We start from the raw sequence: 11,606 nt of genomic DNA on the forward strand, positions 1-11,606 counted from the left end.
AAGGTTTGAGAAGGGGTCCATCAATCCCTCTATGGGATTTCCATACAGTCTCATTTGGTCTTGTTCATATCTATAATTATTTGTTTAATCTTAAAAAGTGATACTTTTTCATATTATATACAAGTAGATAATGATTAGAGTTGTGCCTTATAAGCCACAGCCTACATGCCTACAACAAATCTTACTCCAAAAGAAAAAAGTAGATAAACAAATATCCATTTTTTGGACCACACCACCAACACAATATAATGAGGATTGGGCATCAACCTTGGCTTTAAGCTTTTCTAGTTTAATTAATTAGCACTTCAATTTAATAAATTTCTTTAAGAATCGTATAACCTTTTGCATATCAATGGTAATTAGCATGTTTGGCATGAATTGCGTGCAATTCACTGGAAATTTCAATTTCTAGATGGGCATCCCACCAACTTCATTTTGATTAGTCTCGTTAAAACTATCAATTGTCGTGTATGTCGCACTTTATTTGATTCTTGAAAGTTAATTTACTCTTTTTTAATTTCTAGTGCAGAATATAATTAGATGAAATCGCATTAATAATAAATTATAATATACGATTGTACGTAAAAGTTACTTGTCTTTAGAGATACCTCCATACTCGTGGACGTTTTCTTATAACAATCGAAAATTTGTATGTATTATTTTATAATAAATATAATGACTATATATTTTTGTTCAAAAATATCTTTTGAAATATCATTAAAATATAAATCAAATTTGAAATCTTCTAATTCTTTCTTTATGTCAGATGCGTGAATTGACAAGTAACTTTATGCATTTTTTATGCGCAACAGTAACACAAGAAGAGGAAAAGAAAAACAAGAGTAAGAGTTTGTCTGAATTGACTTATTTTAGATGCTTTTAATATAAAATATACTTTTAATATTTAAATAAAATAAAATAAATATTTTTAAACACTTATAAGTTAAAATAAAACAAATATAAATTAAAAGTTAAATATTATAAATCCATTCAAACGTGCCTTTTAAACTTATTTCAGCTACTGCCTTTATTATTTTACATGGTGTAACACTTGAATTCATGAATCATTAAATTAAGGATTTTTAAAAGAAAAAAGAATTGTTTTCCGGGTGTTGGATTTGGGTCGAATCGGGTCGTCGACCCGAAAACATTACACCCGTGAGATGAACAACGTGGCAAAATCTCAAAGGCACAAGTGAGGCAACTGTGTCCCGCTTAACCCTAGATTCTTGCCCTTTCTCTTTCGCTCAAACAAACGTTGAATCCTGAATTACAGACAATTGTGGAGCTAACACTAATTCTTCTCAACTACGGAACCGATATTCGTTCAATCAGGTACCAATTACTTCTCGTTATTCGTCTTTATTTTCCTCCGATTTCTGTTCGTAGACGTTGAAAATATGAACAAAGTCCTATTTTTTTTTTTCTGATGTACCGATGCTTTGCATACCTCTGAACCTAATGAATCGTTGAAAATGAATTCCGTGTTCGGTTTCTGGTATATCATTGGGATCTTACAATTTACAGGAGTATTTTGTTATGCAATGTTCTGTTTGCTGATTTTGATTGTTTAATTAATTTGTGGTCTATCATCCGATTGATTAAGTATTATCGTAAAATGTCTAGTGAAAATGATTTAACCAGGAAACTATATTCTGAATCATTGTTTTAGTTGGCAATGAGTTGAGATACTAAATTATTTATTTCAACTATATATTACACTAGAAAATGATTTCATTGAAACATTCTATGATATACCAAAGCAGCTTAACTAATAGAATGCGTGGATTGTTCTTATATTACATGGTTGAAAGGTAATCTGGAATCTAGACTTGGTTCAGTTTTGCCACTTTTTCACTTTGTTTACTTTTGTGCAACATTTCTTTCTTTTGTACACTGGTAAGTAACTTTGTTGCTTGCTCTGTGTGAACAGCGATATCATATAGGTATGGATGATAGATGGTTCAATAGTAGGCCAGATATGCGCATGAGAGATAGACGCCAGCAAGAAATGGAAGAGGTATGAGCTAGAATGCCGATTGTTCTTACTTTGTGACTTGACTAATTCCTTCATTCATCATAGATCTCTCGTTTATTTCCACTTTATTGGATTTTTCTATTACTTTCTCTTCAATCTTATTTAGAAACTCATTTAGGATGATTCTAATAGTATGTAGATTCATTTGCAATCTGGAGAACTCATAATATGCAGCTCAAGCCTTTTCCTTTTTTCTTTTGGTTTATGTAGAGAGAAGTAAGAAAATATACTGGTGCCTTTGTAGTTAACTTATTTGTAAGGAACGAAGGATGCTTATGAATTTTGGTTTATTTCAACTCTGCTATATTCCATGACTTGTGCTGTTCTACTAACATGGACAAATCTTGATATTCAGCTATTTTAATTAACAAAGTTGCATCTCAACTTTTTGAAACATAGGCTGATGAGGCTTCTGTTCTTGAGGATCTCACTGAAGATTTTCGCCTTCCTATTAACCATAGACCAACGGAAAACGTAGACCTGGAAAATGTGGAACAAGCATCTTTAGATACGCAGTTGACATCCTCTAACGTTGGATTCAGGCTTCTTCAGAAGATGGGTTGGAAAGGGAAGGGTCTTGGGAAAAATGAGCAAGGTAAGTTTACTTGTTCAAAATATTTCTTTCAACCTTTTTAAGTTACATTTGCTGTAATGTATTCGTGCACATTAATTAGTCTTGATTAATTTCTTCCTTTTGGGGACTAGGAATTACTGAGCCAATAAAATCAGGGATGCGAGACCCAAAGTTGGGGATCGGAAAGCAAGAGGAAGATGATTTTTTTACAGCAGAAGAAAATATTCAAAGACGTAAGCTTGATATTGAACTTGAGGAGACTGAAGAACTTGCCAAAAAACGGGAGGTATGCCATTTACACTTTTAGGGTAGCTATTAAATATGTTGCACCAGACTATTTGAGTTTGATACTTTACTTTTCCTGAAACATACATCTAATAACAGAAGGCAGCATATAGCATATATGTGTGTGTCTTTTGATGGGAATGGTATATAAGGGGATACCAACTTTGGAAGATCTTGAGAATTTCGTGCAGTTTTTATTACCTGGTGGCTTCTACTGCCTGCTTCCTGCACATTATGAAAATCCAGGTTTTAGCAGAACGCGAGCACAAAATTGAAACGGATGTGAAGGAAATACGCAAGACTTTCTTTTGTGAGCTGTGCAACAAGCAATATAAATTAGCAATGGAGTTTGAAGCTCACCTAAGTTCATATGATCATAATCACAGGAAGGTAATTGTTTTCCTTAAAATCTCAAAATATTTTCCAGTTCTTTGATATTATCTTCATCGTTATCCCCCAGAAAAAATGTTTATTACCTTCATTCCACTCCTCCATTTAGCGCTCTAACCTTCTGTTACTATCATAGCGCTTCAAGGAAATGAGAGAAATGCATGGAAGTAGCCGGGATGATAGGCAGAAAAGAGAGCAGCAACGTCAAGAGAGGGAGATGGCAAAATTCACCCAAATGTATGATGTTTCCATTCAGGCCATTCTGCATCTATTTTCTGATAATGTGGCATGTGTTTCTTGTCGATGATCTGTTTTTGCTTTTACTGATACTAGGGCTGCCAATAAGAAGCAGCAAGAACAGCAAACACCAGAGGAAGCAGGAAACATTCCAGCCCCTTCCATGGTTAGAACTGCAACTGCTCTAGCAGATCAAGATCAGAGGAAGACTTTGAAGTTCGGATTTTCTGCGAAAGGAGGCTCGTCAAAGGTACTTACAGTTAGATTACCGATTATCTCAGCTATGTTTGGTCTCGTTTTATATTTTTATATTTAATTTACCAACTCAGTGCAAGGGAGATATTAGAAATTTCTAATCCTTAGATAATTAGAACTATTGAGAGAGAAAGAAGATGCTTTAAAGCATGGATATATAGTGAGATTCATGGGTGTAACTAGGGATCACCCAATTGATTCCTTCTCTTTTTATGATGTGGCGTCCAGGCCAGCTTGCACGCACCCGGACTATTCCACCGGGTACTTGCTAACTCCCTCTTGCATAGGTATCCAGTAACTTTTCCCACCAAGGCTTAGGTAGATGGGAAGAAATCACCTAGTGTTCCTTGTCCCACTATGCCACACCTCGGGTGCAAAACAAGGGTGTGCACTCAATTGATTTGTTCAGTTCCCTTGTGAACTTGCTAGGTTGGTTGTGACATCCTGCAGAACTATATGCAACTCGAACAGGATTTTTCTAGTGGATAGCAATTGCTGTTCGTGAGGATTAACTTTAATAGAAAAGATAACTAATGCTAGTATAATATGGAAGTAGGAATTCCATATTCACAAACCTCTTATTTATGTGGAACACATTGTGAGATATACTGCCTTGTTAACTGTCTTGGGGTGCATATGTTGCCTCTTCCCGCTGTCCGTCAGAAAAAATTACTCGGAAAGAGGAGAAGATGATGACATCTAATTATTATTAATGTGAATAGGCATACTTCAAATGCACTCAAGTAGTTCATTTCTGGATAGGAAAAGAAAACAAGGAATTTATTTGTCTTTTCATCATTCTTTTGGTACTCTGGGAAATGATTTGGTTGATTTGTAGCTAATCCTGAACTTCTTCCCCCCCCTACCCCTTCTCTGTTAGGTGACAACCTTGGTTAACAAATCTGTGAAGAAGCCAAAAGTAACTGTTGCATCCGTCTTCAGCAATGAAAGTGACGAGGAGTAACAATGCATCTACACAAGCCTGGTGTCGGTGAAGACTGATGAATGATAGATACTGAAGCTGAATGCATTTTCTGTTGTTGGTGTATTATGTTGAGTTGTACATTGCAATCCTTTTTAAGCATTTATTTGCTGTCATGACTGGATGATGTTTGTCCCTGAGGGGATTTGATAGATAGATAGATACCATGTACTCTATTTCTATGGTTTAAAACATGTTACACGACATTTATGCGGTAAAATTTGTGTTTTTACATTTATTTTTGCCCTTTGACTCTGTCACTAAGTGCGGGCAACGTGAACGAAGTTGGAGGAAAAGAGTGGATTTGACTAATTGTTCTAAAAAATATCAAATATGGCATGTCGAACAAGTAGACCGTTTGGAGTACTAGATACCATCAGTGTCAAATATGTCATATCCTCTCAAGGCCTAATTGTTCCAAAACATCAACTAATTCCTTGCATCACATGCAAGAATTTGAAATAAGTATTTTGCATGTTTACTTGTAGTGGGAGCAAGTGATTACTACTGCAACTGAGCATATATTATTTAGACATGCACAAGGATTAGTAAGAAGCACCTGAAGTAGTCAAGAAAGAGACTAGTGTGCCATATTATAGTCAGATACAACACAATCATATAGCAGTAGCAGTAGCATTCATCTCTTTACAATACTTGCCCCATTTTACAAAGTAACTGTGGCGTGTAACTACATGAAAGGCTATTATGCAGCTTCAGCAAAACCCACTTGGGATTTACCATAGTCAAACACAGTGTGATACGGCCCCATGAATACATCTCCAAGAATCCTGCAACCACATACATGAATATCATTTTAGGGCTGCAGCAACATAATATTAGCTACATGACAACGAAATAGGAAGTGTTGTGCTTGTATGAAACATGATTCTATTGTTTTTGCTTAGAGTGATGTAGTAGTATGAATGTAGTCCACATTGACGCTTGTAAGTGCAAGGATAACATACCAAAGAGGACCGCGAGGTGGTGGCACATCCAGAGCAGCAAATCCACTGACACAAATTGTCGCAACCCCTTCTCCAGTTTTAAGAATATACTGTCAACCAAAGTTTTTAGTTATCAGGTGTATCAAAGGCATTTATTTCATAACAAATGTTACACATCAAGTTCATTGGCAGCAGTTGATCTTGATCGATCACATTCTGTCTTGCTAAAGTGAAGTTGTTCGTTGGTTGCAAGTCAAGACTCTTGTTTCTCCCCTTTTTACAATCTTGTTCTACCAATCATCTCTTTATAATTTCCAAATTTTTTATTTGACTAATATTTAATGTAGCCTTACCTGAATTCAAGCTCGTTGGATATAAACAGTTAAGGTATTGTTTCCAAACTACTTTATTATAGCAGGGGTTCAGTGACATGTTCTTGCTAGCAGATACATCAAAATATTAGTAGAATATGTCTTTTAGCTTAAATGTCATAATATTAGTAGTAGTTGACTACCATATAATTCCAGGAATGACTTTCTATTTCATAGCAAATAAGACAGTGAAACACCTCCTTCTCCAGAATACTGACCAAAATGAAGTAAATAGATATTTGATACAACAATGGAGCGGCACGTTTTATGTTTCAGCAATTCAGTGAATGCAGATACTTTGTCCTTAGCCTATTTTTCATGAGTCATTCAGACTTCAGAGTTGAGGGTATAATTATTATTTAAGCAAATAATGTCAGAATTCAGGGTATAACTACTATTTAAGCAAATAGGTAGTTTTTTCCCAATTGTTTAGTGAGTGAAATGACAAATCGGGGTGCAATATTAAGATTATATACCACATATGTACATTTCAATGTACTCGAGTAATCAATGTAAGAACATGAACTCAAAAACGCGTGGAGTGAAACCTGTTCTGGAGTGAGCACAAAAGCTTTATCTTTGATAGTGAATGTAATATCTGGCATGGATGAGATGCTGTTACAGTCGATTGCGGATTCTCCCATTGGACTTGGTATTTTCTCACAAAGCTGTAAAACATCAAAGCTTTAATATTAGGGCGATTTGATATACTATTTATTGGACATCAGGTAAAGCTGTGACTTATACCTGATTCACATACTCTAACACTTTCTCTTTTGTCCCTGCTTGTTTGAGCTGGTTTTGCATCCAAACAACTGCCATCTCACAGGCAGTGCATAATGGTGCTTCACCAACAGAACTTCCTTCAGTTTCCCTTTCAACTACAGTTCTGATATTAGAGCTGCAAGGAATTTGGTACATTAGTTGAGTCACATCTGACATAGCAATTAAAGGGCTAGACAGTTAATCTGGAGCCTAAGTGATAAACCAACATTCTCAGAACTTTATGCTCATTGTATACTGTTGGATTAGCAAATCCTACCTTTCAGGTCAATACAGATCATGCTGAGTATTCAAAAATCAGATGACAGAGAGTGTGGAAATCAGATAATACTTGAGGCACACATGATAATAATTTCAAGAACTCTGGAAGCTCTCGTTATTTTCCTGTGCTTATTTGTAATCATAACAGTAATTTCTCAAATACAGGAAGTAGTTCATACTTTTTTATCTGCTCAACACTTATACTAAAGCCTCCTCAATGACATGAACTTCAAGTTTAACTACGTCATAATAGGAAGAGCAATTAAAATTAGAAGGTGGGGTTGTACCTCACATGCTGAGCTCCATCAACAAAGCATAAACCTGCTTGTGAACAAACTTGATCAGGTCTTACCTGCAGATCACAATAACATCTTATCACAAGCACACTGAAATGTGAAATAAACAAAAGAGGGAAAGGGAACAGACCCCTGATACTAGTAAGTCCCAGATCATCTCTCCATACTGTGAAACAATAGTTTTACATTCCATGCTAACTATTCCTTCTGCTCCAATGGCATGGTTGATTTGCGTCACGATAGTCTGAAGATGATTTGTCATAAGTTACAAGTATTGCTTTAAATAAAGAGATAGTCCAAAAGTCTACAACTCGAGTAAGTTAGAGATAACAGAACATACTGTTGGACCAGCAAGCAGTGATGTTCCAGAATCCACAATAGCAGCACAGCCACCTGCACAATAACCTGAAATGGGAAAACATGACCAGAACTTAAAACACTCATTAACTGTGTTAGATAGATGGTATACCTCATTCAGAATGATACTTAGTTTGTTTTTGTCCGTGGCTCAAGGATAACTTATATGCCTAAAGGGTACATGTCTGTGTATAAGTCATGAAAACTGGAAAACAGTAAGGTACTGCCTCAAAGCAGTAGACTTAGAATTTATCTTTTGATAAACAAAGTTGAGGGAAATCTCCATTTCTTGCATGTGATAATCTACGCTCTATTAACAATTCTGTAGATGATTACATGGGATTAGATGGGAAATATTCACCTGTTGATGTGTTCCCGATAAGGAAATCTCCCATATTAAACTGAAAAGGCAAAGGAAAATAATTGGAGGATAGCATAACAAATGAGCTGCTTTTAGATCACACCACCAACCTTCTCCCTCCTCCAAAAAACCAGCATGCTAAGATGTAGAAGAAAAGAGGAGATGGAAAAACGTTCAAGTACCTGCCAGTAGCCCTTCTGAGTCAATGGAACATAAGTATGATTACCCTTGAAGTGCTTTGGATCAACTCCACCAAAAACAAGTTCACCTCCCTCTTTTGCATTTGCATCACGGTTAAACCAGAAAGAGAAGACTGGCTCTTTAACAAGACCTTGCCCCACCATATTGTACCTACATTTAGATCAGAGGTAAGACAAGCAGACTCCATAAAGCTGAGAAGAAAAGAAACAAGAAATAAATGGTACAACTGAAGTAAACGCCTAAAATAGGAAGAACTACCAGACAGGTGTAGTATTTCCAACAGAAATTTCCTGGAAACCAAGGCCTAGTATACCATCAAACTTTGCAACTATAAATGTAATACTAGGTTCTCGTGTCGCCTCAATAAACACCTGAAAAATTGATGTAGAATTGTCATCAATTGGAAAACAGAAAGGATCATACCATGGTATGTCGAGAACCAGTTGCCAAACAAGAATTCACCTGATCTTTAACTACAAGATCACCAACTTGAACATTGTCCATACTGAAATGGCCAGAGATTGATCCAGTTCCATAACGGATTGAACAAGATTCCCCTAGATCATAACAAGCAGCAAAATACAATCAGAAAAAGACACATCAAGCCGGAACTGCAACTTGAAATGAAACTTGATGAACAATAAATATGAAATAAAAACAAAGATTCTTAGTTAAAAAGGAGTGTGATGATCACCATCTCTTGTATATGTACTGGATTTACTCGCCTTGTACTTGGAGTGGATCCAGCATGCAATCTGTGAGCATTTTCAAATTTAAGGAATAAATTCTGATAAACGAGTGAAGGGATAAATAACTTAACAACAATGAGCACAACAACTTACAGAGAAATAGCATTTCGATGATGGAACCCAGAGGTTAGAACTCCCAGTATCAAAGATAACTTTGAATTTCTGAGGAGGTGAACCAATACCAATCTCTCCATAGTATTGGGCATCCAAGTAGTTCTTTAAGGGGACTATATCAATATCTGAGTCACTCGATTTCTTTTCAATGCCATTCACATGCTTCCCATATCTATCTTGTAGTTTGGCTACTCTTGCAGCTTTTATGCTATTAACGTCCAAGCGGTGCTTCTTCAAACCAATTCTAAGCAAATCACCAGAGGAAGCAGGAAGTGCAGAGCAAGTAATGACCCATAAAAGAAGAGCAGCACATAGATGCTTCTTTTCCATGTTTGCACTACAAGACCAAAGAGGGGATTAACAAGATGTTAACACAACTAAACAGGAATATTCTGATTTCTACAATGTCATAATCTAGTCTTAACAGAATAGAAATCTTAACTTAACCCACAATAATTATGTGCACATGTAACTATTCCCTATCCCAGATACAATCCACTTTCCATGAAGACTTATTATCACTAACCAAGAACTTAACATATGAAATTTGCTAGCTCCAAGATTAGTTAAAAATTAAAAAATTCACACGCTACAAACATCATATTAAAACATCCTATTAATCGTTTACTATCACAATAGATGAATGACTCTTTTACCCGGAAATTCAGATTTTTATTTTGCATCTACCTTAAACCAAGATTAAGAAAATATCAAAGACCCGTCTTTCTTTTTTTCTTGAAAAGTGTAAAAAAGATTCCACCCCAAGAACATGGGAAAAAAAAGAATAATAAATTGACAACATGGATACAAGAAAAGCAAGTCAAACAACTAGACTCTCAAGAAAAGCAAAAAAAAAAAAGAGAAGGGTTTTCAAGAAGTTAAACTTCTAAACAATATACAGATGATTATTCCGTCTGAACTAATTAGTAGAAGCAAAACAAGTTAATTATAAGAAAACTACTACAAAAAAAGATCAAGATACAACTGAAAAATCATCATCTATATGAAAACCAGAAACAAGAAGATAAAGATTTAAAGGGACAAACCTGATAGTGTGTATAAAAAGGAAACCCAGAGAAGTTTTTAGATAGAAAGCAGAGAAGCAACAAGTATGGAGGAGAGAGTAAACAGATACTATTAAATACCCAATAGGACAATTTTAAGTAAGTAGACCACATAATGTTTGACGGATTTGGCTCTCCTTCAATAAGGAGGGATCCGTCCAGTTCCTCCATTATTCCTTTAATATTTTGACATGTGTTATACAAATAATCTAATGGCTCAGATTTATTTGATTAACTAAAGAATTTAATCATAATTAATATTTCTCTCACTTTTTTTCTGTGCTTAGAATCCTTTCTTCTCTGCCATAATTTCTTTTTTTAAACTCTTTTTGCAGCAAATCAACAATAGATTTTTGAATTTTATTTGTAGTGTTGATATTTGAGACTTTAAGTTCATTTTATTTTTAATCATTGATAATTTTCCAAATGATACCTTACTCTCTCACAAAGTTTAATTGAAATTTCCCCAGTCAGACCCCACCACTATTTTTACCTTTTCGTCTCAAAAAGCTTAGTTTCAGTTTTCATATGTTATTTTTTTTTAAAAGAAGTTCTATCTCTGTCACTCTTATGGAACGACTTGGGCAATAAGTCCTAGGTATTTCTCAAATCTAGCTTCTTTGAAACCCCTCTTTCATAGCTTATTTTCATTTATTTTGTTGGATTATTTAATATTTGTATATTAAAATTTTCAATATCAGACTTAGTCAAAGAGAAGAAATATGTTGAAATGGTGGAAGAAGAAAATTAAATATGATGAAGAAGAAAATATCAAAAAATATTCTTCAACACATGAAGAATGAAAAGAGTCGTAGTAAGTAATGCAAAGGAATTGAATGAATGGTACAATTTTTTTAAAAAAAATATACATATACTACAACAAAAGATTTGAACCACAAAGTTAATGATTCTTCAGGAAAGATTTGGAAATTGGGAGAAAAGTGTTTTTTTTTTAAGTAATATGAGGAAACTATAGTAAAATTCTTTAGTTAACCAAACAAATCTGAGCCATTAGACTATTTGTATGACGCATGTCAAAATATTAAAAGAGTAATGGAGGAATTGGACGGATCTCTCCAGTAAGGGATCCGTCCAGTTCCTCCACTATCCCTTTAATATTTTGACAAGTGTTATACAAGTGGGTAGGCGGGATTTTTTTCGTAAGTAATGTACTTTTTAAAATAAAAGAAACAAAAAAACAATGTAACATCATATTTAAAAAATAATATATATATATATATAATTCACACATAGTACTACACCTTTTAAAATGTATTCAAAATAATATCATGTGAGAAAGAAGGTAAATGAAAAAAACATTAAAAAAAATGTAACAAAATGAGG

At 34.7% G+C, this 11,606-nt stretch overlaps 2 protein-coding genes across 2 annotated transcripts; one reads left to right on the top strand and one right to left on the bottom strand.

Moving 5' to 3' along the window:
- Window positions 1–1,182: 1,182 nt before the first annotated feature.
- LOC125868299 (uncharacterized) lies at window positions 1,183–4,934 on the top strand. Its single transcript, XM_049548944.1, has 8 exons — window positions 1,183–1,335; window positions 1,934–2,020; window positions 2,438–2,633; window positions 2,744–2,898; window positions 3,144–3,287; window positions 3,424–3,524; window positions 3,621–3,774; window positions 4,660–4,934. Exons 2-8 carry the CDS (start codon window positions 1,949–1,951, stop codon window positions 4,741–4,743), a joined length of 906 nt encoding a protein of 301 aa, XP_049404901.1. The 5' UTR covers window positions 1,183–1,335; window positions 1,934–1,948; the 3' UTR covers window positions 4,744–4,934.
- Window positions 4,935–5,326: 392 nt separating this feature from the next.
- Window positions 5,327–10,389, bottom strand: LOC125868259 (phytepsin-like). The gene is made up of 14 exons (XM_049548892.1): window positions 10,245–10,389; window positions 9,178–9,535; window positions 9,030–9,090; window positions 8,798–8,892; window positions 8,594–8,706; window positions 8,317–8,485; window positions 8,135–8,174; window positions 7,757–7,821; window positions 7,547–7,660; window positions 7,408–7,472; window positions 6,824–6,977; window positions 6,625–6,744; window positions 5,727–5,815; window positions 5,327–5,549 (listed from the first exon to the last, which is right to left on the bottom strand). The coding sequence occupies exons 2-14, from the start codon at window positions 9,526–9,528 to the stop codon at window positions 5,465–5,467; spliced, it is 1,521 nt and encodes a 506-aa protein (XP_049404849.1). The 5' UTR covers window positions 9,529–9,535; window positions 10,245–10,389; the 3' UTR covers window positions 5,327–5,464.
- Window positions 10,390–11,606: the final 1,217 nt, after the last annotated feature.

This window comes from Solanum stenotomum, chromosome 1 (assembly GCF_019186545.1).
Source record: "Solanum stenotomum isolate F172 chromosome 1, ASM1918654v1, whole genome shotgun sequence".
In the NCBI taxonomy this organism is placed as follows: Eukaryota; Viridiplantae; Streptophyta; class Magnoliopsida; order Solanales; family Solanaceae; genus Solanum; species Solanum stenotomum.

Excerpts from the sequence above, each read along its gene's own strand:
- LOC125868299 (XM_049548944.1), top strand. The coding sequence starts at position 1,949 with ATGGATGATAGATGGTTCAATAGTAGGCCAGATATGCGCATGAGAGAT. Across the intron at positions 2,899-3,143 it reads AACTTGCCAAAAAACGGGAG|GTTTTAGCAGAACGCGAGCA; the intron begins GTATGCCATTTA and ends ATGAAAATCCAG. Across the intron at positions 3,288-3,423 it reads ATGATCATAATCACAGGAAG|CGCTTCAAGGAAATGAGAGA; the intron begins GTAATTGTTTTC and ends TTACTATCATAG.
- LOC125868259 (XM_049548892.1), bottom strand. The coding sequence starts at position 9,528 with ATGGAAAAGAAGCATCTATGTGCTGCTCTTCTTTTATGGGTCATTACT. Across the intron at positions 7,661-7,756 it reads CACTGCTTGCTGGTCCAACA|ACTATCGTGACGCAAATCAA; the intron begins GTATGTTCTGTT and ends AATCATCTTCAG. Across the intron at positions 5,816-6,624 it reads TTGTGCTCACTCCAGAACAG|TATATTCTTAAAACTGGAGA; the intron begins GTTTCACTCCAC and ends TTTGGTTGACAG.